General features: G+C 47.6%; 1 protein-coding gene across 1 annotated transcript; it reads right to left on the reverse strand.

Annotated features, from left to right (window-relative positions):
- Positions 1–346: 346 nt before the first annotated feature.
- On the reverse strand, positions 347–4747 carry LOC109739590 (probable inactive receptor kinase At4g23740). Its single transcript, XM_020298675.4, has 2 exons — positions 3013–4747; positions 347–1290 (listed from the first exon to the last, which is right to left on the reverse strand). The coding sequence occupies exons 1-2, from the start codon at positions 4268–4270 to the stop codon at positions 638–640; spliced, it is 1911 nt and encodes a 636-aa protein (XP_020154264.1). The 5' UTR covers positions 4271–4747; the 3' UTR covers positions 347–637.
- Positions 4748–27437: the final 22690 nt, after the last annotated feature.

Here is a 27437-nt window from a genome sequence, read left to right on the forward strand (position 1 = left end):
GGGACGATGACCCACGTCCGCCCTGCCGCGCGAGAAGACAGGAAAGACCCCTTCGGCGGCGGCGAGGGAGGTGGAGGGAGGGGAGAGGGACGAACGACGACGGGATTTAGGGTTTCCTCCCCGTCACCGCACAGGGGCAGCGCAGGAGGGGAAGGGGGGCTGAGTTCCTGGAGCCAAAAAACTGAGTTTTTCCTTGTCGACAAAGTTCATGTACAATCAGTGCATTCAAGTCTCAAGAGCCACTAGTAGAACAATTACTCCCTCCGTCCCTGGTCAGAGAAATGGATAAAAATAGATGTATGTAGAACTTAAATACGTCTAGATACATTCATCTCTGCGACAAGTATTTTCGGACGGAGGGAAGTCACTGTTCTATTGCTCAGATAAGAGTAACTGGTACTTCCACCAAAGTGATTACAGATCAGACATTGGTTCAATTGCTTGCAGAAAAGCAGTGAGCAGGTGCTGCATAATAAGCAAACAATTTCCGTAGTTCCACATGGCAAGGTGTTACAATTTCGTAACATGTAAATCATCATAAGACAAAAGAATCATGCAGCGCCGTCAAAACACAGAACTATCCGTGCTCCTACCCTTGCAAAGACAGAAAAAAAAAATGATACTTCGGAGAACTCCATCAGGGGGCTGCAGATGAGCTTTCTGCCTTGTTCCGAGCTTCCCCCACCGGCGTCGAGGCTTCCGTCGAAGCCCGCGTCCCACTGTCGTTCCTGCCGACCTCTTCGATCATCTTCACCATGTCCAGCATCTTCGGCCGCCGCTCTGGGTTCCTCGAGACGCATGCCATTGCGATCTGTAGCATCTCCACCATCTCCTCCTCGATGTTGGGGTACCTCATCAGCTCGCCGTCAAACACTTCGGCGGTCCACTCCTCCCGGACAACGGACTGCACCCACCTGACAAGGTGGACAACCTCGTTGCCGCCTCCGGTTACCTGAACAGGTGACTTGCCAGTGAGGAGCTCGAGCACGAAGACACCGAAGCTGTAGACATCAGAGCACTGCGTTGATTTCCTTGTGTCGGTGATCTCAGGCGCGCAGTATCCCAGAGAACGGGACCTTGCGGTTATCGGGTTCATCAGTGGCGCCAAGCCAAGGTCAGAGATGCAGCCATATTGCTGGCTGTTGAGGAACACATTTGACGCCTTGATGTTGCCATGAACAAATTTCCCATTGTTCTCAGTGTGGATGTGGGCGATCCCTCTTGCTGCGCCCAGGGCTATCCTTACTCTAGTCTCCCAATCCAATGGTGTTCTGTCCAGACCCCTCTTCCCTGCAAAGAGAAAAAAGAATGGCAGAGTTATGAGATGCAAGTCATATTCAAGTCTGAATATAAATAAGTGCAAATGGCTGATCTTGTGAAGTGATCTCATGTCAAATTATCAGAATTACTAATGCCACGAGCTCACACCAGAATTAATGCTTGTGGCCGACGTCTAGTATTAATTTGTTCTCCATCACGATACCGATGCATCTAACAGTGGTCCTCCTCTGGTCCCGATGCATCTAACAGTGAACACCAACGCTAGCAATTTCAGATGTTTCATCAATGAACAAGACAAGATTAACTTTCTAGCTAGTGATAAAGCTCCAACACTATTTGTTGCATTAACCTTCCAAAACATTTCCCCCATTTACAGTTTTCTTGTGCATGACCCCATCTTTAGTTTCATTTCTTGCAAATATTCTCAGCGTGCCACTACTAACATGTAAAGTATGAATCACTCGAAATGTCAAATTTGTATTCCAGGTCTCCGGTAATGGTAAAAGTGCTTCAACAGCAAGGGATGTGATTACACTACATGATTGGGTGTAAGGGAACAGATCATATTGCTACTATATTGCCCATACACCAAACATGCCATGTGAACTAGAATTAAACTGGTTGCTCACGGTTTGAATACACATGCAAATATTACAAGTCCAATGCCGATAAACATGATACGGACACTTCAAGAATACCAAGCGGCTAGATAGAGGAAGAAAATAATTTTAATCTAAAAATAATAATGCAAGACTGAGAAGTATAAGCAAATTAAATATGCTACTCTTGAGTATAATAAGGTCAACCTTTTAGAGAAGGAAGCCAGTCCCAAGTATTCAAGCAAGACAACAGATGTATTTGGAGCAATACAGTCAAAACTGAGGAAGTGCAAACATGTGAAATTTGTATGCAATGTGAAATTTTTATTTCAAGACTACGGTGACGGTAATGAAATGCTTTAATGACAAGATGCCGTAATTACCATACATGATTGGGTGTAAGGAAACAGATCCTAGTGCTGCTATATTGACCTTGACATGACTACTCCAGCATACACCAAACATGCCATGTGAACTAGAATTAAACTGGTTGCTCATGGTTTGAATACGCGTGCAAATATTAAAAGTCCATGCAGCTAAGCATGATATGGACACTTCAAGAACACCAAGCGGCTAGATCTATGAATATGAGAATTTTAATCTAAAAGGAATAACCCAAGAAGTATAAACAAATTGAATATGCTACTCTTGAGTACGGTAACTGAAGGAAACTAGTCACAAGTAAAGTTTCAAAAAAGAAAGGAAAAGTCACAAGCATTCAAGCAAGACAAAAGAGATAATCTGAGAAATACAGTCTAAACTGAGTAGGAGCAAACATGAGTAGTTTCCACAAAAGTCCTGCTCGGGTGAAACTTAAATTAAAAAATAGGGCAGAACCATAACACATGACAGTAACCATTAGCAACAGCAAGAACAAGGACCTGCAGTACATCTGTTAGCCTTTCTATAACTCTCGCTATCTTGCCCAGGGGACAATGGCAATCTTCTCAGTACCATTCCCATTTTATCGGATGCCCCCAACGAGGACCACTCTCATTATCACCACCGTTACTACAGTTCTAGCAAACAATGGCACTTATCATACAGCTACAAATTGCAAATTCATTAGCCACACTAGTACTACTGAAGAAACTGTGAAGGTGACATGGAGAAGGGAGAGCAAGAAGCATACCGTGTAGCATGTTGGATACACTTCCCCTGCTGTAGTAGTCGTACACGAGCAGCTTCTCGTCCTTGGAGTAGTAGTACGCCCGGAGCTCCGCCACATTGTCGTGCCGGACCCGCCCAATGAGCTCCATCTGCTGCTCGAACTCTCGCCGCCCGGCACTGACCTCCTTCAGCCTCTTCACCACCACGGTGGTGGCGTCCTCCAGCAGCGCCCGGTATGCCGTGCCGAACGCTCCCTTCCCGAGAACCTCTGCGGAGGCGTGGAGAAGGTCCTCCAGATCGAACGCCAGTGACGGGCCCTCGAAGAACACCAGCCGGTTGCCGTCCCCGGCCCTGCCGGTCACTGCCTTGGACTCCGGCGACTCCCTCCCCTTCCTGTCCCCGCCCTTCCCGGACCCCGCCCGGCTCCCCTCGTCGCCGCCCCGCCTGTTGCAGAAGGCTATCAGCAGCACCGCGACGACCGCGAACAGCATAACGCACCCGCCGACGATAATGGCAAGAACAGCCGCCTCGCTGAGCCTTGTCCGTTTCTTGGCGGGCGCACCGGCCGCCGGCGGGGCGAGTGACTGTGGCGGAACGGCTGGCGACACCGGCGCCGACCGCGTCATGTTGTTCCCGGCGAAGGAGGCGTCCGAGAACCTGAGCAGGGAGCCGGGCACGGGGCCGTTGAGATGGTTGTTGGAGAGGTTGAGGAACTGCAGCGCCGGGAGGCCGAGGTCCGGGACGCGGCCGGAGAGCGAGTTGTTGGAGAGGTTGAGCGCGACGAGCTGGGTGAGGTTGGAGAGCGCCCCGGGCAGGGTCCCGTTGAAGGCGTTGAAGGAGAGGTCGAGCACCTGCAGCCTCTTGAGCCCCGCGAGGCCGGGCGGCAGGGCGCCGGAGAAGGCGTTGCGCTGGAGGTGGAGGCCCGCGAGGCCCGGGAGCGCGAGCAGGTCGTCGGGGAAGGCGCCGGAGAGGGAGTTGGCGCGGAGGCTGAGCACCCGGAGCGCCGTGAGGCGGGCGAGCGTGCGGCGCGGCACGGGGCCCGTGAGGGCGAGCCCCGGGAGGCGCAGCTCGACGACGCGGGCGCCGTCGGCGCTGCAGGTGACGCCCGTCCAGTTGGCGCAGACGGGGCGGGTGGCCGCCCAGTTGATGCGCCCGGCGCGGCCGCCGCCCACCCCCGCGAGGAAGTCCAGCAGCGCCGCCCTGTCCGCGTCCGGCTCCGGCGCGCCCAGCGTGGCGCTCAGCAGCAGCAGCGCCGCCAGGGCGAGCAGCCGGGGCGGCATGGCGCCGCTCTCTCTCTCTCTCTCTCTCTCTCTCTCTCCCTTGGTGCGGGTGGGGTGGTCTTCTTGGACGGAGCTGTGCCGCTGCTCTGCTGCTACTTAGTTGGATCTGGGTAACGGAGGCGCGGAGTGGAAGGGAAGGGAAGGTGGCTGCTTTGTGCTTGGCCTGGGGAAGCGTGCGTGCTGTAGCCTGTAGGAGGCGAGAGGGGAGCGGGGGCTCGGGTCTGGGGAGTTGGCGCTACCGCTCTGGCTACGACGGCGCTGCGGGAACGAGTCGGTAGGGGGGTCGTGGATTCGTGGAGCTGGTGCTGGATTTGTGGGAGCTGCATGTGCGGAGCGGCGGGGTGATGGGCGGGGCGTGGCGCGCTGGGCTTGCCGCGTCCGCCGCGCCGTGTGTGGTGTCGGTCAGATGGGCACCGCGCGGCGAGCGATTGGGCACGAGCACCAGAGCGGTGCTGGGGGCTCTCGCGTCGTGCAGTCACGGCAGGAAAACCTAACCTAGCCGCCGGTTGAATCTTCTTCGTCCGTGCTTCGATCTCGTCTGTGTTTCCTTCCAATAGTTACGATATTGTTGCCGTTGGGATTTTGGTAAGGTCAAACCAATCCGTTGCTTAAGAAAAGGAAAGGATTCTTCTTCCGGGTGGGCACGGTGGTTGCATCGCATCGCTTGGAAAGCAGTCACTGGGCGATGCCAAGATCGACCTGCACTTGGGTGATTCGATCACACTAACATAAATATTCTTGTTCAAACAAAGATGCATTATTTTACTCAGATAACCATGTGGAAATGATACGCTTTACATGCCCGACTGCTGCTGCCCTAACATGTCTTTTTACAAAGTCAAAAGCCACCAAAAGCGCTGCGTTGGCCATGGCGAACAAGCCGGGAAAACTCATCTCCTCTCCTGTGCGCAAGTACCACTGACAACGTTCACAAGCAGCAGTAGACACGTCCACATCATCAACGAAACAAACTGTTAGAGTAGTCATTATGGTATATGACTTCTAGTCCAAGTCAGTTTTATACCCCTACCCAAGTCGGTTTGCACCCTCTTATATAATCTTGTATGCCGCACCAAATCATCAATAAGCAACAGTTTTATTCAGCTTTCATGGTATCAGATACCGGTCCCAGGGTTTAGGGTATGGCTCCGCCAACGTCGCCGCTGCCGCCGCCGCCCGGCTACTTCGAGCGCCGGGCCGCACTCATCGCCAAGGCTGCCAACGCCGCGGCCGCTTCTCTCTCGGCCCTCACCATAGCTCCACAAAACTACCCTGCACCCATCCTCGCCACACCAATATCTCTTGCTGACACAATCTCCGACGTCAGCCCCTACATCCCCATAGTTCTTGATCTCGCCGCCCACAACTACTACCATTGGAGACATCTTTTCGATCTCCACCTCGGTCGCTGCAACCTGCGCTCGCATGTCGCCGCCAGCTGTCTTCCCCGCCCCGACGATCCGCAATGGTTGAAAGACGATCTCGCGATCGTCCAGTGGTTCTACACCCGCATCACCACCGAGATCTTCAACATGCTCGATCACGACGGCGCCACCGCTGCCAACATCTGGCACTCCCTCCGTCAGCTCTTCCAAAGCAACACCGACGCTCGGAAAAATGCTCTCCACACCGAGCTTCGCAATATGGTGCAAGGAGACGCCCCGGTGAACCTGTTCTGCCAGCGCGTTAAGACCATTGGTGATGAGCTCCGCGAACTCGGCGATACAGTTAGAGACTCACAGCTAATCAATATCGTCGTCGTCGGCCTCAGCGAAGACTTTGACAAGCAAGCCTCGTTCATACCGATGATACGGCCCCCTCCTACCTTCGCTGAAGTTCGTTCCTTGCTACAACTCGCGGCGGAAACACAAGCTCGCAAGGACTCTCGCCCCAAGGTCTTTTATGCTGCGGCTCGTCCTCCTCTGTCGTCTACACCAGCGCCGCCTTCCAGGCCGGCTCCTGCCGCCGGGCCGTCCGCATCGTCATCTGTTCAACCGCCCCCAGACTGGCGTCCTAGTCCGAACTACCGCGGCAAAAACCCTATCTACAGGCCGCCGTCGACTCGTTCGGTTCCGCCTACGACATCACCAGCACCGAGTCCTGCACCACCCACCAGTGCTCCATCTGCGGTTGCATGGCGGCCTCCTCATGATCCTTGGACGGGGCTTGTTCAAGCATGGCCCATGCCCTGGTCCGCTCCGTCCACCCTCGGTGCTCCGCCGGCATACTCAGGTGCCTGGCAACCCGACCTTCGGCCGCCTACTGGTGCTCCCGGGGTTCTCAACCCCCGACAGCCGGCCAATGCCTATCACGCCGCCCCGACGTATGCTCCTTATGGTCATTACACCAGCAACGGCGGCGCCTACTACACACCTCAGCCGGCCCTACTCCCGACGCCACCCCCACCACAGCCGGCCAATGCCTACTACACTCCTCAGCCGGCCCTACTGCCTTCACCATCGTATCCGCCGGCACTGCTTCCGACGCCACCCTCACCTGCGACGCCGAGCTGGGATCAAGCTGCCTTTCTCCAGGCCATGAATAACTTTGCTGCACAAGGAAACTCAGGTACGGATTGGATTTTTGATTCAGGGGCCTCTAGTCATATGTCTGCATCTAGTAATTGGTTATCTTCTTGCACTAAATCTCCTTTCCCTTCCATTATCCTTGGAGATGGATCATCTATTCCTATATATTGTGTTGGTCAGGCTCAACTTCCCTCTTCCACCAAACCTCTTTTACTTCGCGATGTTCTAGTTGCACCCGCCCTCATTAAAAATCTTATCTCTGTTCGCCAATTTACTTGCGACAATCTAGTTTCGGTTGAATTCGACCCTTTTGGTTTATCTGTGAAGGATTACCTGACCAAGGCCGAGATCGCTCGCTTCAATAGCTCCGGTGATCTTTATTCTCTTAATGGAGTTCCTGCCGCCACCCCTCCAACATCTATGCTGGCCTCCGTCGATCTCTGGCATCGTCGCTTGGGCCATCCCAACCCCGCCGTCTTAGCTTCTATGCTTAGTGAATTTACCATACCATGTAATAGGGACTCTCATAATTCTGTGTTTTGCGAGTCTTGTCAATTAGGCAAACATGTGCGTCTTCCCTTTAGTTCCTCTAGTTCTTGTAGCACTTATCCCTTTGAATTAATACATTGTGATTTATGGACCTCTCCCATTGCAAGTGTTTCGGGTTTTAAATACTACCTTGTTATCCTAGATGATTTCACCCATTTTGTCTGGACTTTTCCTCTACGCAACAAATCCGAGGTCCATTCTCTTTTCCTTAATTTTCAGCGCTATGTGTCTTTTCACTTCTTCCTTCCAATTCGCTTTATCCAATGTGACAATGGTCGCGAGTTTGATAACATTAAAAATCGTACTTTCTTCTTACAACATGGCATCCTGCTTAGGTTCTCATGTCCCTACACATCCCCTCAAAATGGTAAAGCAGAACGCTCTCTTCGCACCCTCAATGATATAGTTCGCACTCTCCTCATTCAATCATCTATGCCTCCCAAGTTTTGGGCTGAAGCCCTACACATGGCCACCTTCCTTCTAAATATTCGACCTTCTAAAACTAAACCCAACACTACTCCCTATTATTTCCTCTTTCTTTCCCACCCCGACTACTGCGCGGTTCGTGTTTTCGGCTGTCTCTGTTTTCCCAATGCCTACGCCACTTCTGCAAATAAATTCTCACCACGCTCTATCCCATGTGCTTTTCTCGGCTTCTCTGACGAGCACAAAGGCTATCGCTGTCTCGACCTTCACACCGGACACGTTCATGTCTCTCGTCATGTCACGTTTGCTGAGCACATTTTTTCTTTCTCACAACGCACTACTACACCATCCAACACCCCTAACTCCGCAAACACCCCCTCTCCCCGTCCTTTCCAACTATATACTCCCCTACCTGCCGAACACAACTTATCACCACCATCATTAACACCCACCATAGCCAATCCCAACCATACACTCACCCCACCCGAGACGTTCCCAACACCCCCGGCCCCTGCTCCCTCCCCAACACCCCCGGCCCCTACTCCCACTCCACCACCCAGCCCTGCTCCCACTCCACCACCCAGCCCTACTCCTTCGTCCGACTCTTCCGCTGCGCCGGACTCACCAGTACCCACCTTACCCCCTCGTGCTATTCCTACAGCAGCCCTGATTAATGATCATCGCATGCGTACTAGGGCCAAATCAGGATTTCATCAACCCCAAGACCGCCTAAACCTTCATACCTCCGTATCTCTCACTTCTCTTCCAAAGAATTACAAAACTGCTCTACTTGATCCCAATTGGGCCGCTGCCATGCAAGAAGAATATAGTGCTTTACTTCAAAACAACACCTGGCAACTTGTTCCTCGTCCTCCCAATACAAATATTGTTTCTGGCAAATGGATTTTCGCCAAAAGTTTCACTCCGATGGGAGCCTCTCACGATATAAAGCCAGGTGGGTTTGTCGTGGCTTTTCTCAGCAACAAGGAATTGATTACGAAGAAACCTTCTCTCCTGTTGTTAAACCTAGCACCATTCGCACCGTTCTTAGTGTTGCTGTCTCCTCTTCATGGCCCATTCACCAACTTGATGTTAAAAATGCTTTCCTCCATGGTTCCCTTCAAGAAACTGTCTACTGCCAGCAACCTCTGGGTTTTGAAAATCCATCCTTTCCAACTCATGTATGTCTTCTTCAGAAATCTCTCTACGGTCTTAAACAGGCCCCACGAGCTTGGTTTCAACGCTTCTTCTCCTTCATTCAAACAATAGGCTTCACTCCATCTCTCTCCGACACCTCTCTTTTTGTGTATCATCAAACTTCTGACACTGCCTATTTACTTCTCTATGTAGATGATATCATTCTTACCGCCTCCTCTCAAAAGTTCTTAGATCATATCGTCTCTCTTCTTAGATCTGAATTTTCTATGTCCAGCCTTTTTCTTTCCCAACGCCAGTATATTCTTGATCTTCTTAATCGTGCTGGTATGCTTGACTGTCAATCATCTCGCACTCCTGTCGATACTAGTTTTAAACTTTCGGCTACCGGTGAACCCTTTTCCGATCCTACTCTCTATCGTAGCCTAACAGGTGCTCTCCAATATCTCACCATTACTCGTCCTGAAATCTCTTTTGCTGTTCAACAAGCATGTCTCTATATGCATGATCCCCGGGTTCCTCACTATAATCATGTTAAACGCATTCTTCGGTATTTAAAAGAAACTCTCAATCATGGTCTCCACCTCAATAATTCTTCTCCAAACTCGCTTACCGCATACTCTGATGCAGACTGGGCTGGTTGTCCTGACACTCGAAGGTCCACTTTCGGTTTTTGTGTTTTTCTTGGTAACAATTTGATTTCTTGGTCTTCGAAAAGACAGGTTACAGTCTCACGTTCGTCGGCCGAGGCTGAGTATCGCGCTGTGGCACATGCCGTTGCAGATACAATCTGGATTCGGCAGTTACTCTCCGAGCTACACAGGCCTATTGAGCAGGCCACTATTGTCTACTGTGACAACATATCAGCAGTCTACATGACCAGCAATCCAGTTCAACACCGACGCACAAAGCATATTGAGATTGATATTCATTTTGTTCGTGAAAAGGTTGCTCTTGGTCAGGTTCGGGTGCTTCATGTTCCCTCTACGGCTCAGTTTGCTAACATTTTCACCAAGGCACTGCCTACTAAGCCGTTTCAAGATATCTGTTTCAGTCTCAACGTCGTCGAGCCTGCCGTTGATACTGCGGGGGGATGTTAGAGTAGTCATTATGGTATACGACTTCTAGTCCAAGTCAGTTTTGTACCCCTACCCCAAGTCGGTTTGTACCCTCTTATATACTCTTGTATGCCGCACCAAATCATCAATAAGCAACAGTTTTATTCAGCTTTCACAAACAAGGCAGCATGGTTTACGTTTGGAATTCAGACGGCGCGAAACGAAAAGCGAGCCGATTCCCATGGATTCTTGCACAAGGAAAAAGAAGGAGCGGACATGATGGTTGCGCCCAGCAGAAGCTGCTCGCTTCGCTTTCACCTTTTCTTTTTGTCAGATCGCCCAGACAAGTTTGAACGTCTCAGGCCACCAGGAAGAAGAGCTTCCCGGCCACTGTCATCAGAGTTCAATCATGTCAACGGGGGAATCGAACAAAAAGCTAGTAGTACTCCCGGATTAATTAGCATGACCTAATTGCTTTTCGGCTTCAAACAAAAGAGCAGCTCGCAAGTTGTGCATGTACTTACACGTACACGTCTCGTCGGCCTTTACCATGTGATGATGATGGCCGGGTGCATCATTATCGTTGCTGATTGATGATCGGGGTTTTTTAATTTAGTTGTCACTTCCCTACTATAGTTTGTCCGTAGGAGAAGCAATTAGGCCATTATGTGCACCAACCGCCGTCTGTTGGCGTGCTAGTGGTGGTGCCATGGACATGGAGGATTAGATTAGAGGCATCGGTGCATGCACGTGCTAACGTGCAACCTGAGTTCCTACGCTCAACGGGATTGAACATGGAGGCATGGCAGCGGCAATCGTAGGTGTTTCATTTCATGGACCGAAATGAAACATCACCATTAATCAGGAGTTCCTTTCTGCGGGGAGATTAATCAACACTTCAATAATTGCCTAGATAGTGCACGTTGCTTTTAGTATTACAATCTTGGGTCATGTACAGTCACTGATAAGAAGATCATATCTTATGACATGCATGTCATTTAGCAAAGACAAAGAAATGTACATTTTGCACTTGCTTATCTCTTAGCGTTAGAGCATCTACAATCGGACGCATTATACCCGCCCCAAACGTCACTGTCCGACAGGAAAACAACACCCAACCAGACCGGGCAAGCCCGACCCAAACGTCCGGGAGGCCTACCCAGTCACCGCCCGCCAGGAAAACGGCACCCAACCGGACCGGGCAAACCCGACCCAAACGTCTAGACGGCCTGTTCGGACACTGCCCGACAGAAAAACGATACCCAACCGGACCGGGCAAACCCGCCCCAAACGTCCGGGCTGACCGGCAACCCCCATACCCAACCCTTATGTGCGGCGGATGCGGGGATGCCTGGACATGTCTGCCGCGTTGGACTGGCCACAGGAGGGCGTGCCAAATCACTTGAAGACGCCCTTGCCCAACCTGCCCTCTTCCTCTCCTCTTTTTTGCCTCGTCCGCATAGCCGCCACCGTAGTTCCGCCGCCATCGTTGCTCCGCCGTTGTCCCCAGCCCGTAGAGACGCCACTAGAGGCCCCAACCCACAACGCCTGATTTCGAGAAGCCTGGAGTTCAGGTCCGCCTCTTGGAACAAGAGCGCGTAGCATATTGCAAACTTTCTTGAGATACATCGACAACTTCGAGATCAACAGGGCACATGCAACTTCTCAATGGTCTTGTGCAACTCCCGTAGATGGGTTTGAGAGCCCCGTAGCCCTCCCCTTATATGGTCGGCGAGGGCTAGGGTTTTACAAGAGGGAGGTCCAATCTAGACCGTCGCCGTCTTGGCTTGGGGGGCAAAGTTGATCCGTGTACGCCTATCCATTCCTCCGGGCTCATTCCTGCCTTTTGGGCCCCTTGGCAGGCCTGTTGCGAGGCTCCCAGTAGAGAAGCCACCCCTGGTGCACCGCACCGTCAAGATCCACACTGAAAATCACTCAATTATGTTTATTTACTTTTTCAGTTATGCAATATGAACAAATTTTGTATTCAGATTATGTATTTTTATGTGCGGATAATTTATATTTTGTGCGCTACTCATTGTTTGTGTGTGATGATCGACCTGCATATATTTGCATGGAGTTGAGGTTTCAAAAGTAGGGGGTGTGGTTGCAAATGAGGACATTTGAGGGTCGGACCGGTGTTGTCCACGGTCGCACCCGCGGAAGTATAGGGTCGGATTTGCCCAATCCGGTTGTAGATGCTCTTATATAGCAACAATTAATGTTTGCACACTCCTAAATTTGTGCATGATTAAAATTAAACTTATATATATAAAAAAAATTAAGAGATGGGATCTCGCAGAATGGATAAAATGCAAGCTTTTTCCTCATTATTTTTTTGCGAATAGGGACCATCTCCTCACTGAGAGAAGGTGAAGTTTTTTTATTCTCATATCTCTCTCTTCTAACTCAACAATTATTTTGTATGACATTGCTAAGATAACATTGTTATACACATTTTTACTAGTGTACAACACATATGATGAATTGTGCTTGGTGATTCTTGAAGAGGTGCTTGGTGATTCATGTAAAAAAGATGTGATCTCGATAGAAATTGCACTTCTTGTCCAAAGTAGGTAGTGCTCCTTTCATTCAAAAGAAATTTTTAGGATTATTGGAGGATCTAGATCCTTAGAATATTTTTGTATATGTTTCATTCATAGGACCGGAAACCTTAGGAGAACTTTCTAGCGTTTGTTTCACACTCTATTTTTGGACGAAAATAAACATCCACTCAAATTTCTTTATACAATTTTTTTTGTTCTCCCTTGACATCGAACATTGTTTTTATCCAAATTCATGTGGTTTACTAATCCTATAGGATTTAAGCGGGTACCTTATTTAAATCCAGTATTTTTCATTTCATATGATTCAAAAATCTTGTGATGTAGAGAGGCCCCGAGACTTGAGATGTACGACTTTGTTGAGGACACATGGCCTTTAGAACAACTGTTTTTTTTGGACAATCAGCCTTTTTTCTTAAACACAATACACACATGGATGCTCATACATACATACATACACTCATTCCCTATAAACGCGTGCACGCACACCCTACCCTATGAGCACATATGAAAGACTGAGCTGACACATTATCTTGAGATTGACGAAGTCGCCACAAACGCATCCGTAGTCAACGGGAACGTCTTCTTTCACTAAACGCACATCGCCCGAAGGCTTGGAATAAATCCAGAAAAATGCAAGAACCAACGTCAGGTCTAGGACTTGAACTCTGGTGGCTACGGATACCACTGTCCTCCTAACCATCCAACCATAGATTGGTTCATAGGAATTAAAGCCTCTGGAGGATCATCTAACCAAGTACTAGGATTAGAGGGAGTAGCTCCATTTGCTTCTCTTGGACAATATTCATATTTTGCATGAGAGAGATCAAGGGACAAATGATAACAATCCTCAAAGATTGTTGTGGCAATGCCAGCAAAGGGAAGGGGGTGATGCTAGATTTCACGCCATCCTGCGCCGCCAAATTTCGTTCTTCCGCCATCTCCGCGCCCATTCCTCCCTACACCGTCGCTACGTCGTGCCTTCTGCATCGACTCAGTCTGACTAGTTGGAATGGACAATTCAAGCGTTCCTAGCAAGCCAGGCTCTGGACTGTTTTAAGATTCGTGCGCGTTCGAGTCAGGCCTCCCGTGTGCGGTACCAAACATGTTTTTCTTGCATCCAATGGGCTTGTTGGGGGTGGGGGTGGGGGTGGGGCGTGATGCAGCCTACCAAACGCATCCTGCAGCTCTAGGAGTGGGGCAATACGCGTGGCAATGGTCTATCATGGCGTCGCCAGGGTGACCTATGTGACTTCCTAGCCATCTCACCTAGTGGACCCATGCATGCGGCTGTTTTTTTTACTTGTGGAATTCTAGTTTTTGCTTCAAGTTCAAAAATTGGAAAGTGTTAGAAATAGTTTCGAAGTTCGAAGTGAGACTTTTCAAAAGTTTTAAATTTTTCAAAAGTTTGATATTTTGAAAGTTAAAATTTTGAAAGTTTTTAAATTCCAAAGCTATCATACTCTGAAATTTGGGCCCAATTTTTTAAATACGTGCACTGTATTTTCTAAAAAACAAAAATGAAAGTTCAATAATAGGATATTTCCCCTAAATGAAATACAACATATGGTCGGAATCTGACTGTGCTCGCAATCGCCTGCCAATTAGCAAAGCCCCAGCAAGCATCATATGACAATGTCATTTCGACATAGGTTGCCTCATTTTCTTTATGCACCAAATTTTGTGTTATTTTTACTGCTTATCATCTTCTGGTTATCTCATCTTGGCGCATATATAAAGTGACCATCTTGGCGCTGGGAGGTGGGGGACCTCGGATCTTCAAGATCTTTATGTTCTTCGTTAACGTCTAGTGATCATCATAGTTTTGCGAGAATAAATTTCCTCTCGTCCTTTTGGCGGTGTCATGAGGTTTGAGAGTTTTCTGTCTTCACAGATCCGATTATTCGGATCTGATGAGTTTATGTTGCTGCGTCAAGCTTTTTTTGTTGGTTTGATTTTTTGTGAAGGTGAAATCTTGTATCAACACCATAGTGAAGATATAGTGATTCGATGGCCTGCACTTCTAGGGATCATCCCCGGCCCAAGTACGTTCATTGATCAAGGCTTCCCATCTTTTTGGATGAGCGACTCAAGGCATTTTCAAAAATCATTATTGATAATGTTCGTGAGGGTGAAAGAGTGACAACACCGTTGCTCCAGTCCAATTGCAGCTTGTTTATCAAAGTCTTTGGAGTATTTCTTCAAGCAGAGATTGATATCGCGAAGAAGGTGATTTCAAGAAATTTCATTGTAATTCTTAGTCATAAGAGTTACTTTGTATTTTCTTGAATCTTAAGTCCAAATCAATGTACCTATAATTGTTATGAGTATGAATAAAGTTACAGGTGTTTCTAAAAAAAAGTGATTTCTGCTCGGGAAGAATGGACGATGATGCCACCAATGTGTAACATCAACGGTGTTTTGTCCGCAAAGGTGTGTGTGATGTATCTTTTATGTGCCTGATCAGCAGGTTGTGACTCTTGTTTGTTTTTTCTTAAATTAAATAACCAGCTCTCATGTTCTTTATTAACAGAAATTGTAAATCTTTTGCCTCATTTCAAAAATAAAATAAAAAGGAATGTCCTTTACTAAAGACAAAGTAATGAGCCATGGGCAAAAGAACAAAAATAAAACAATAACCAAGATGAACCAATTCTGACAAGATGGTCAGAAAATAAAAAGAAAGAAGATAACTCTGTTTTTAGTTGGTAAAGAAGATATATACTGTAACTCCTGACCTAAAGAAAACATCAGGCAATCTTAAATCGTTGGCAATGTTTTTTCTTGAAGAAAAGATTGGCACTACTCCCTCCATTTCAAAATATAGTGTGCACACGCTTTTCGAGGTCCAACTTTGACCATAAATTTAACCAACGAGACCGACTGCGGCGGGAGAAAAAAATTATATACTAATTGAAAACTTTTTTTGAATATGAATTCACTGGTATAACTTTTGCCTGCGTCGTAATCGGTCTTGTTAGTTAAATTTATGGTCAAAGTTGAAGCACAGGAATAGAGGAAACACTATATTTGAAACGGAAGGAGTATTTTAAATCGGGCTATCAGAAATTCAGAAGATGACTTGGGGTGCGTTAAGTATGCGCCGTGTGGCTATAAAATATGGCTCGATTGCTGAATGAAGACAGTGTATTTCTGTCCGATACAGAATCCGCATCCTACGTACACAATCATTAATTGGCTACAGCCATTAATTGGCTACAGCGATTAATTGGCTACAGCGAGCTACCACCGCTCTTGATCCGTAGAGTACTGTACAAAGTACACCTGGTAATCTGGTATCTGTACGTACGCCTAGCTCCCTACTCAAATCTTATCATCTTTGGCGAGAGAGACGTGCCTGAGAGCTACGATTACGCATGCTTTCTAGAGGGGTTGGTCTCCTAGCTACTACGTCTTTTTGGTATGACTCGACATGGATTGGACCACTCAGCACAGCACATCACGATTCGTAGGCAGGACAAAATTTCGGTTGTAACCTTTTCTGTAAACTTAATCACGAATTGACCTTGTCTTAAAAAGATTTTTGAATCTAACTTTTTTTGTCACGCCAACATCTTTGGCGTCTGGTTTGCACGGCAGACGCCAGGGCGTGTGGCGTTTGGCCCGGGCCCACACATGCCTGGTTGGCGCTGATGTGGCGATGCGATGACGCCATCTATGTTGGCGTTTGGTCCAGCTCCATCACTTAAACCAGTAAAGCTACATGCATCATTACTGCAGTTGCTTCTATAAACAATTCTCTTGATTAACTCCCATAATTAAAAGCCTGCTAACCATCGTTGCAAAACAAATTAACCGGCATCTAAATGCAACCAATGATGACAAATTTTCTCTACGGATCGACTTTGGATGAGACCTGAGGGTGAGATGGAGCGTTCTAGGAGATTAATATGGTGATTTGGTTTTAAATTAATTAATCGCATGATGATTTACTTTTCTGTAATATCCGCGGCTGTTAGCCTTTTAAGGGCATCCCAACACTGACCCTCAAACCTCCCGCAACGGTCCGGACCGTGTTGTTCGGACAAGGAATCCATCCAACGTGGTCCTGTATCGGTCCACGGCATGGTCACGACACTTTTTCTTTGGCAAACCGGAGAAAAAAATGTGGGAAGCTTTCCGGGAGTCGGGACAGCTGTCACGCCCGCTTCTGACATCCCTGGCCCACCCAAACCCTCCTCCCTCGCCGGTGCACGCTTCCCGCTTGAAATGGTCAGCGTGGATCCAGAGCGTCAGTGTCCGCATTCATGAGGACCAGAGCGGACGCGACCACTCACTCACGCCATCATTGAAGCAGCGCGTCAACCGACAGAGCGCCGCCCGCACCGCTTCCCGGTGCAGGCGTCTGTTCCATGTTCAAACGACACGACGGCAGCCCGTCCGTCCTGCTGCCCACATTGACGGTGGCCCCCTCAAACGCCCGGACTGGCCGGCATCCCTCATATCCAAGCCAAATATGGGGCGGATATGGAGGCGTCTGGGCACACCTCCACCCGACCCCGCATAAATTCCTCCCCATCCGCTCACCGGACCAAACCCTAGCCACTTCACTCCCCTACCCTTCACTCTGCTCCGCCACCCAAGCTCGTCTCCGGCTCCTTCCGACCGTCTCCGGCATGGCGGGCAGCGGATCCGAGTCCTTCACCTCCAGATCTGCCGACCCCGAGCTCATCCCACGCGGCCCCGAGAAGGAGACGGTCGTCCGGTTTGCGCTCCGCCGCGCCCGGGAGGAGGCCCGTGCACGGCAGCGGTCGGACTCTGTGGATGTGGAATGCATTTTTTAAGGCATGACCGGTTACTGTCCATGGACGCGCCTAGACGCGTCCGCGGACGTTTGAGGGGTCGAATTTGCCAAGTCCGGTTATAGATGCTCTAACAAACCCACGCTGAGGAGTATTTCATTTGTTGTCTAGACGTGCCTACGCCAAGACCAAGGTATTTTGTTTGAATCCTGAATTTTGATATTTTTTACATTGTTTCTCATTTTGCTAAACATATCCAGATGGGTATGTGTGAAGACTACATTTGTGTGTTCTAACAGCTTGTATATTCTCGTGAAGAAAAAACAAGTGGTGATTTGGTCAAGAGATCATCTCATATACTGTAAGTGTAATCCTTAAAATTCAAGGCAGATCTCTTGATTTTCTTCTCCTTATCTTTTTGCGTGCATGATACCAAATCAGGATGAGGTAACCATACATGCTCTAGCATGGGCTGGGCTGTCAAGCAGGCCATTAATTATGGGAGTTAATCAAGAGAATTTTTTATAGAAGCAACTTCACTAATGGTGCATGTAGCCTTTCTTTGTTTAAGTGATGGAGTAGGACCAAACGCCAGGGGCTATGGCGTTTCCCCCCAAACGCCAAGATGGATGGCGTCTCCACATCGCCACATCAGCGCCAACCAGGCAAGTGCGTGCCAGGGCCAAACGCCACGCACCCTGGCGTCTACCGTGCAAACCAGACGCCAAAGACGTTGGCGTGACCAAAAAAGGTCAGATTCGAGAATCTTTTTAAAATAAGGTCAATTCGTGATTAAGTTTGAAGAAAAGGTCAGAACAGAAATTTTGTCCTCATAGGCAAACGCACTTGATTTGCCGGATTGCCACAGAAATTTTGCTGAATTTCGTCGATTTGCCGGAGCGTCACAATTTTTTGCTGAATTTCACGGAGTTCTCTGCTCGTGCCCAAAAGGCGCGAGGCATGACGTTGCCGCGCATCCGATTTTCAAATCCCCACCATACCATCGCCAATCACATCAGGACGGCCGCCAGCCCACCATCATCATCCCTCGCTTTTTGTTTTGGCTTTGCCGGCTTGAGTTTTCTTTCTTCTAGACTAGAATAATGCTTGCCGGTTTGAGTCCAGACACTGCTTCTCTAATCTCTATCAGCATGGAGCACTCACCAACTTTTTCGTCATGAGGCTACTCTTTTATGTTAGTATAGTTTGGATGACAATCATGGAGTTCAACGACATGGCAGAAGCACAATCTCACACGGGTGGTTAACCGCACTGTTCTGCGACGCAAGTTGTTGACCAACCATTTCATTTTCTGAAGGTCTGGCTTCAGTTGTAGTGGCATCAAAAGCTGAACCACCAAGAAAAAACTGAGGGTCGCGAAGCAGAGTAGCCTGGGCGGCCGTACTCCCACCGTCGTTACCCGTCCCACCATTTTAACCGGCGAGGCTATGATGCACGCGCTGTAATTTTCATTCGATGATGATCACATCTACTCTGGTGTAATCCCTGTGTTGTACTACGTCCTGAGGTGGTAGAAACCGGCGAAGGGATAGGACAACCGGACCCCTCGTGACACGGAAAAGGGGATCAGATGGTGACGAACGGCGGATTGTCGCCGGGGTCAGGTCCAGGCCAGGATGCGCGACAAGACAAGCGGGCTTTGGACTCGTCATTGCAAGCCCGTGAATGCGACGCCAGTAGCTTTGGACGCCAGCACGAGCCGCGGCTCAATAATTCGTCCTACCCCGGCCAAAAGATTGCGCCAATCCGTCGTCGGAGAGGAAAAACACAAGGATGGTAGTACGCTCCGGGAGAGAGCGGGCCTCCTCCGCATCGGCACGGGCGTGTGAGCCGCGGAGGGGCGGCCACGCGCGGAACACGCGAGCGAAGGTCTGACGGGGACGGGAACACATTGCACACACACATGCACTCACCCTAAGCTAAGCACACACATTATACCCTTTATAAGCGTCTCCGAGAGATGCGCCTAGGCAGGAACTGTTAGGTTGATCTCTCCACCAATGGGCCCAACGGCTCATTGGGCCCTTGACCCACGCCCTGATCGGGGTGTCCAGCCCAAGTAAGGCTGGTGGGCCCCTGTCGCGCAGTGCTATAAAGAGGAGGTGGGGACCAGGGGCACGGGGTACGAGGTTCGTCACCGTCACTGTTCCCCACTCCTAACTCTATCCGATCCAGAGGGATGCACTGAAGCGATGGGAAGCTCCACCGCTGCCACTGCCCACACATCCCCCGTCGCCACCACCTCACCTCTCTCTGCCATCGCCACCATCGCCCTCTCCACGATGTCCTCCGGCTTGAGTTCATCAACCGCTGCAGAAGGTAGGTTTGCCGGATATCATCTAGCCTAGCGATCCAGAGGTGCTATCAATGGTATCAGATGTCACTGGGTTCTAGTGATATTTACGATAAGAGAAGAAAGAACAGAAAGATCCCACCCCCCCAAAGAACCCTAGCAGGGCACAGAGAAAAGCAAACAAAAAACCCCAAAAGTTCACCGGACTAGGGCCTCGGGCCTCGCCGGCAAAGAGCGCCGCCGCAAGGCCGCGCCGTTCCTCTCGATCCGGACGCGCATCGGCAAGCCGAGGCGTCGGACGAAGAACCACCCCACGGGGTAAAGGGCACCACCATCGAGCCGTTTGACGGCGGCGCGTTCACCTTCGAGGTGCTCGCGCACGCCGGCAAAGGGGTCAGCGGGGGCGCCGCATCGGGAAGTCTTCGGATCTCTCTCTCTCTTTGTCAATATGTGGGATGAGCAGACAGCTGAAAAGGAAAAAGGTAGCCGCTCTGTTCTCTCTCTCTCATGGATAATGGAGTAGGGAAAGGGAAGGCGGCTCGCACGGCGCGATGGCTTCACGCCGTCGCCGGCGGAGCCCCAATCCCGCTGCTATACAGAGAGAGTCAGATGCAGGCTCCAAGGGGAGCAGAGGAGGGCGCAAGCCTGACCCTCTCTCTCTGCCACAGAAACGGAGTGGGGAGACGGAAGGGGCTGCCTCGTTGGGCTCCGCCCTGGCTCACAGTCGCCGGCGACCGGCGCGGCGCGGTGGCCTCGCCACCGCGGGAGCGAAAGAAAGAATGGCGACCGGGCGACCGGGCGGGAGAGGAGCGAGCAAGGCAAGAGCGGCGCATGGAAGGGGGAAAGGGCGAAAAGCACAGGCAGGCTCGCGCGGCGCGGTGGCCGTCGCCGGCGACCTGGATCGACGCCGCCGCTGCGGAGCGAGATGCAAAGAGAGGCGCGTGGGGGCGGAATGGTGCTAGGGTTACGGGAGGGGGTGGCTGCAGCTTGTTTACCCGCCCGATATGCGCGGACGGCCGTTGGATTTGATCCGACGGCAACTAGCGAGCGGTGCCCTCTTCCCCCCGCGGGCCGATGGGCCAGAGTACAAGCAGGCCGCCAGGCGCGTGCCCGCGGTGGCTGGGCCGTTTACGGCCCGAAGAGGTATGCACGGTGCGCAGTAGGAAGGCCGTGGGCTGGGCTGTAAAAAAAACGAATTTTCTCCGTTATTTTTTACAGAGCAAAATTTTGATGAATTTTGTCCATATTTTGGGCAGATTTACAATAGTTTTTCTATGCAATTTCCTTTTTCCAACGAAAATTTTTGTTTAGAAAATAGAAAAGTGAATACAAAAAGTTTCTGAAAATGAAAATAGAAAATTTTCAGAAAAGAAATGTTCATGAATTTTATAAAGAAAATAATAAAGTTCATGAATTTTTTATTTGGTCAAAGAAAAGTTTCTGTAAAGAATAAAAAGTCCATGAATTTTTTATTCATGTTTTCCGCTGCAAAATAAAGAAAAGTGCTCTTTTAAAAGAAAAATAAAATTCTTATGAATAGAATATTGTAAAGTTTCGCTGCAAAGTAAAAGTTTTATCCTTCAATTAAATTGGAACCAACGGGAAAATTTAATTGGAAGAACAGTTTTTGAGAGAAGTCTTTTTCACTTGTGGGTGAAATAAGATGCAGATAGTTTCCGCTATGGCAAAAGAAAGATATTTGTTTTAAAGTTAAAATATGGTATTATTATTTTCTGACTAACGTACTATAATTCTATGAGTCTTATGTTCAAAGCTTAAATCTGATAAACTTTGTGTCAAAGTGATCAATTTTCAGAGAACAGTTAAAGATGAAGAAATGCTCTTGAACTAGAGAAATGCATATTTCTTGTTTCCGCTGCAATAAAGTTGATGATGATGATTATTTCTTAGCAAAGTTGTTTCATAGAAATACTATCATCACATGGTTTATGACTTATATGCATTATTTCCATTTCCGCCCAACGGTGATATGGAATTAATGTAGAAGAACGAGTTTTATTCTAATTCTATCACAACGGTGATTTAGAGTATAAAAAGAAATTTTAAAAAGTTTAATGTGCATATTTTTTAACCAGACCAACGTAGGGTTATTTTTTATGCTCATTATTGTTGATTATTGGCTAAGTTTTCTCAAACTAAAAGTTTTCCATGCTTTCATTCGTGAAAGCGAATGGCTGGGTACTTGTTACCCGAAAGATGACCAAGAAAGGTCATAACGTGAGGGAGTATGTTCTCTCTAAAGAATGGCTTCAAAAGAAAAGAATTCTTGGATATTAATCCAAGAAAAGAAAACAAATAGATCATTGAGAGTCTTGGTTGACGAATGTCTTCCATGTATTCTATATGAAGAAGATTTTTCAGTCAACACGATTTGAGATGAAACAAGCAACATGCGTGTTTAATTTGACCAACGTTGGATTAAGCATGTGTGTCAAAGAGCGTTCGGATTTATTTCTGAATTTCATGACTGCATATGCAGTCAAAAGAGCCAATTCTGGCATTTATGTTCCTTACAGGGAATTACCCGCATAGCGGGAAAAGAAGATTATGATAAAACCCGCATGGCGGGGAAAGTCTGGGAAAATACCTGCGTAACTGGGTAAAGTTGACATAGTATTATGTCAAAAATCTTATACGTCAGGAGAAATTTTGGCTAAGACTTATCCTGTGTCACAGGAGAAAGATATGATGATTCATGTGCGTTTAATGTGTCCCACACTGGGAGAAAAGTATGGAGTAGCTATTATGCTTTCCTAGTATCGACCGTACACCTTATGTGCAACGGTCATTAAGCACTCAATAAATCGAAAGAGAATAAAAGTTACAGACGAACCTAAAGATAAGAATGATATGCAAGTGTGACTTGCAAAAGTACTAATGATAAAGAACTATTTTTGAGTTTCCGAAATGGGATGAGGAATAAGGAAAAAGTACTCCCATACCGTTAACAGATAAATTCATTACATATGAAGTAATCAGATACATGAAGTAGATACTCAAAGTTTTCTCAATTCACAAGAGTTGTGAATGGTTTTTCGAAATTGTGGCAGAAAAGTTCTTGCCACATTTCGAGGGGGAGAAAGAAATATGAGATATCCATTAATGAAGAATGTGATCATCTGGGGGAGTACGACGATCATAATAATACCCCTAAAGAAAAGAAATAGATGTATTCCTGGATCTTTTACAGTTCCGAAAGCAGACTAAGGAATACTAAGACGGTGCTTAAAGTGCCATAAAGAAGAAAGTTTTAACAGAATAAACCCAAATAATAAAGTTTAAAGATACGCCATTTTTAGTAAAGATGGAGTAATCTGGGGGAGCATGGTATGAAAATACCTAAGACTCGAATAGATTGTATCTGGGGTGCATGTTGTATGACTTATACAACACCTGTTGTTAGCTCCATAAAGGAGGAATGAGTAAACATGGATCTTGTGATACAGGTCCTGTAAAACCTATTGCCTCTTGGAAGTGAAAGACTACAATTAATTTGCCTCTTGGCAATGACAGAGCAACAACAACCCCATATGAAAGAAGTGCCAGTACCTGAGACACGGATGGTCTCAAGGAATGAGAAAATCAGATACTTCTGATTACTATAAAGTCTATGGTAGTGAAATTCAAATGGAGGTTGATCCCACCTCATTTAAAGCGCTCAATCGAGTTTTGAGAAGTGTCTGCTTATCTAAATGATAAGAGACTATGTGAGATGAAATGAAATTGGTGAATTCTGACGATGTTCGGGACTCATGAGTAATTTCCAATGGAGCCAAAACAATAGGCTGTAAAAAGTCTACAAGGTCAATGTGACTCCAAAGGAAATATGTAAAGGTGTAAAACACGACTAAAATCGAAAGGTTTTTTGCGCATTTTACACTGAATAGATTACAATGTGTGTTGGTAGCACATCATGATCTGAGTTACATCAGATGAAAGATATTATGATCTGAGTTACATCAGATGAAAGTAAAGAACACAGGGGATACTGTCTGAAGAAGTCTTTTATGGACTAAAGAAATCAAATGTTGTTTTGGGTTAAAGAAAATGAGAGGACAATTGTATCCATATAAAGTTATAGAATGGGAATTTCATTTCCTATATCTTGTACATGCGGATAACATTCTGCTTGTTAGTAGTGATGTTAATTCGGCTGCAGGAGGAAAAGAAGTTCTTGTCCTCAAAGTTTAAAAGAATGTCTCTCGTTATAAGGATCGAGATTCACCGAGAAAAGAATAAAAGGGGTATTAGGTGTGTCACATGGGCATGCTAAGGAAAGTTTCTAAAGTATGCATGCGAGAAAACCTACGCCTGTTCTTATAGTAAAGGGTAATGATTTTGGGAACTTTAGTGTTCCAAGAGTCAATGTGAAATAGACCAAATGAATATGGTACCATATGCTTCAGCTGTTGGAAGCTTTATGAATGCAAAAGTGTAACATTACCGTGACATAGTTCACATATCCGGGTTGTTTTGGCAATGTCCAGTACATATTTAAATTGATGGAATGGAGTCAAAGATACCGGCCTCATGCTGAAAGAAACAAGTGCTCTCAAAAGGTTGTGAGTACAAAGATAAAAACTTGTGAAATGTACAGCGAAATCCACAATTGTCGTTGACCTTCACATTCGGAGTTTTTGTGTGGAAGAACTCTATAAAATGAATCATTTATCATCAATGTGATGCAAATATAAAGTATAGCATGATATGAGGCTGAGGGACAGGCAAAAAGGTTAAAGAAACAAGTACCCGGAATTGATAATGGTTGACAAAAGCGATAACCATTTTAAGTTTTTCGCTCCTATGACAACGAGTCAAGTGTTGATGCCAAACACACTGACACAGAGTTATGCGCTGTAAAGGAGAAAGTCCGGAATCATGTAGAAATGCTTGAAGCATAAAAGCAACAGACACGTGTTTGCAGATCTGCTTATTAAAGGCTTGCCGCCCAGTGTGTTCGGAGAACACTCAGTCGACATGGGTTTTATGGTATAGTCTAAGATTTCCGGACAATAAAAGGGCTCAAGGTTAAAGAATCTGTTTCAAAACAGAGGAGTGTGTTGTAGGTGTTGATTCTATCGGGAATGAACCGTGATGATGAGACATGCTCTACATGCAAATCTGTGATGGAACGAGTACTTTGAAAAGAGTTATTTCAAAGTATAAAGTTAAAAGTATAATGATGAGATCAAGGGGAAGAATGTTAGGTTGATCTCTCCACCAATGGGCCCAACGGCTCATTGGGCCCTTGACCCACGCCCTGATCGGGGGTGTCCAGCCCAAGCAAGGCTGGTGGGCCCCTGTCGCGCAGTGCTATAAAGAGGAGGTGGGGACCAGGGGCACGGGGTACGAGGTTCGTCACCGCCACTGTTCCCCACTCCTAACCCTATCCGATCCAGAGGGATGCACTGAAGCGATGGGAAGCTCCACCGCTGCCACTGCCCACACATCCCCCGTCGCCACCACCTTACCTCTCTCTGCCATCGCCACCATCGCCCTCTCCACGATGTCCTCCGGCTCGAGTTCATCAACCGCTGCAGAAGGTAGGTTTGCCGGATATCATCTAGCCTAGCGATCCAGAGGTGCTATCAGGAACATCTCCTCTCATTCATCGCCGAAAAGCCCTTTCATTGAATCAACATCACAAAAAGCCTGAAATTAATTTTGAAAAAATACGAGCATCGGTGCCAGATCTAAGATGCAGGACTTGAGCTAGGCTTAGTTCACATGCACTGTTCCTGTGATGTTTGTCAAAATAAGTTGCCCTTAATTGTTGAATAAATCTAACAAGATACGTTTTAGTGCGACCATTAATTGTTGACATATATAAAACGTCTTATATTGTGGGATGGAGGGAGTAGAAAAGAGCAGACGTAGCAAGATATCTATTTTTTTAAGCACGGACCCTAGAACGAATTCTACAGTGTTTTCATATACATATAATAAGAAATACGAAATATATACAAACCAAAAGGAAGCAAAAGAAAGACAGAAAACAAAGATCACAAGATAAGCCAATTCTTTGTCTAGGGAACATGATGAAGACGATAGTTGTTGTTCATCACAAATTAGACGCAATTCTCACTCCAATCTTTGAGAATTGTGATGATAAATGAAACCAACTTCTATGCAACTACCGGCACTTGGCCTTATAGCTGGAAAACAAATGTCTACTCTTCTAGGAAGATGTGCAAGCACATCATGTGTGCCTCAAGTGCTCACTGCATCTTCAATTGGCTCTGGAAATGTGCAAGCAGAATCAGACACAAAATATTCTTCTCGCTGGCTCTGTATGATAGAGTTAACACCAAGGGGTTACTAAAAAGAAAATCGTTTCACATGGATTCTTTCGACTGTGTATTACGCAATGAAAACATAGAGGAGAACATACATCATCTTCTTTGGGATTGTACCTTTGCTCAATCTTGCTGGCACTCAATCTCTCTACATAGGCACAAAGAAATTTCATTGTTTGATATGAAGTGCTGCTATTACATCAGACCTTTCCCAAACATATAGCTTTTGACATCATCATCATGAGCTGCTGGAACATTTGGATGCAAAGAGATGGAAATATTTTCAGAAATGAAGTACCAGGAATTTTATCTTGGAAGCATAGGCTCAAGCAAGATATCTGCTTGGTTCTCCCATTCTCCCCTGAGGAGGTGGGTCGAGCGACCGCGTCTATGAAAGCGTGCTCGGCCCCGGGGCCGGATGGCCTCCCGGTAGCCTTTTTCCAAAAATTCTGGGAGATCTTACGCCCGGTCATTATGCCCATGTTCCATGAGTTCTATATTGGAACCTTGGACATGGCTAGGATTAATTATGGTGGCATATCTTTGATCCCCAAAGTAGTTGGGGCGACGGATATTCGGCACTTCCGCCCCATCACGGTGATCAACGTGTTGGAGCGAATCTTTGCGAAGGTTTGCGCAACTCGCTTATCCCCGGTGGCGGAAAGGATTGCTCACCCCCTTCAGTCCGCATTCCTGAAGGGTCGGCGGATCCATGACGGAATTCTTGCCCTTCACGAGATCGTCCATGAGGTTGCGTCGAAGGGACTTAAGGGGGTCTTCCTCAAATTGGACTTCCAAAAGGCGTATGACCGTTTGGACTGGTCCTTTTTGAGGTTGGTGATGGAGCGTCGAGGATTTGACAAGAGGTGGTGCTCCTGGATCATGCAACTGGTCAGATCCGGGAACACGGCGATCAACATCAATGGCGAGGTGGGACCCTTTTTTCAGGCTTCCAGAGGGGTAAAGCAAGGGGATCCTGTCTCCCCCTTGCTTTTTAACCTCGCAGTTGATGCCCTTGCGGGCATCTTAGATAAGGCCAAGTCGGTCGGCCACCTTAAGGGTGTAGTTAGCCACCTCATCCCGGATGGGGGGGGGGGGTTACTTGTCGGTGTCAAAACCGGCGGATCTCGGGTAGGGGGTCCCGAACTGTGCGTCTAGGGTCGATGGTAACGGGAGACGGGGGACATGATGTTTACCCAGATGCGGGCCCTCTTGATGGAGGTAATACACTACTTACTGCTTGATTGATCTTGATGAATATGAGGATTACAAGAGTTGATCTACCATGAGATCGTAATGGCTAAACCCTAGATGTCTAGCATGTATGATTGTGATTGCCTCTAAGGACTAAACCCTCCGGTTTATATAGACACCGGATGGGCCTAGGGTTGTACAGAGTCGGTTTACAAAGGAAGGAATCTACATATCCGAACGCCAAGCTTGCCATCCACGCAAAGGAGAGTCCCATCCGGACATGGGAAGAAGTCTTCTAT

This window comes from Aegilops tauschii, chromosome 3 (genome assembly GCF_002575655.3).
Source record: "Aegilops tauschii subsp. strangulata cultivar AL8/78 chromosome 3, Aet v6.0, whole genome shotgun sequence".
NCBI classification, from domain to species: Eukaryota; Viridiplantae; Streptophyta; class Magnoliopsida; order Poales; family Poaceae; genus Aegilops; species Aegilops tauschii.

Coding starts and splice junctions, on each gene's coding strand:
- LOC109739590 (XM_020298675.4), bottom strand. CDS start 4,270: ATGCCGCCCCGGCTGCTCGCCCTGGCGGCGCTGCTGCTGCTGAGCGCC. Junction 1,291..3,012: donor TGTATCCAACATGCTACACG/GTATGCTTCTTG, acceptor TTCTCTTTGCAG/GGAAGAGGGGTCTGGACAGA.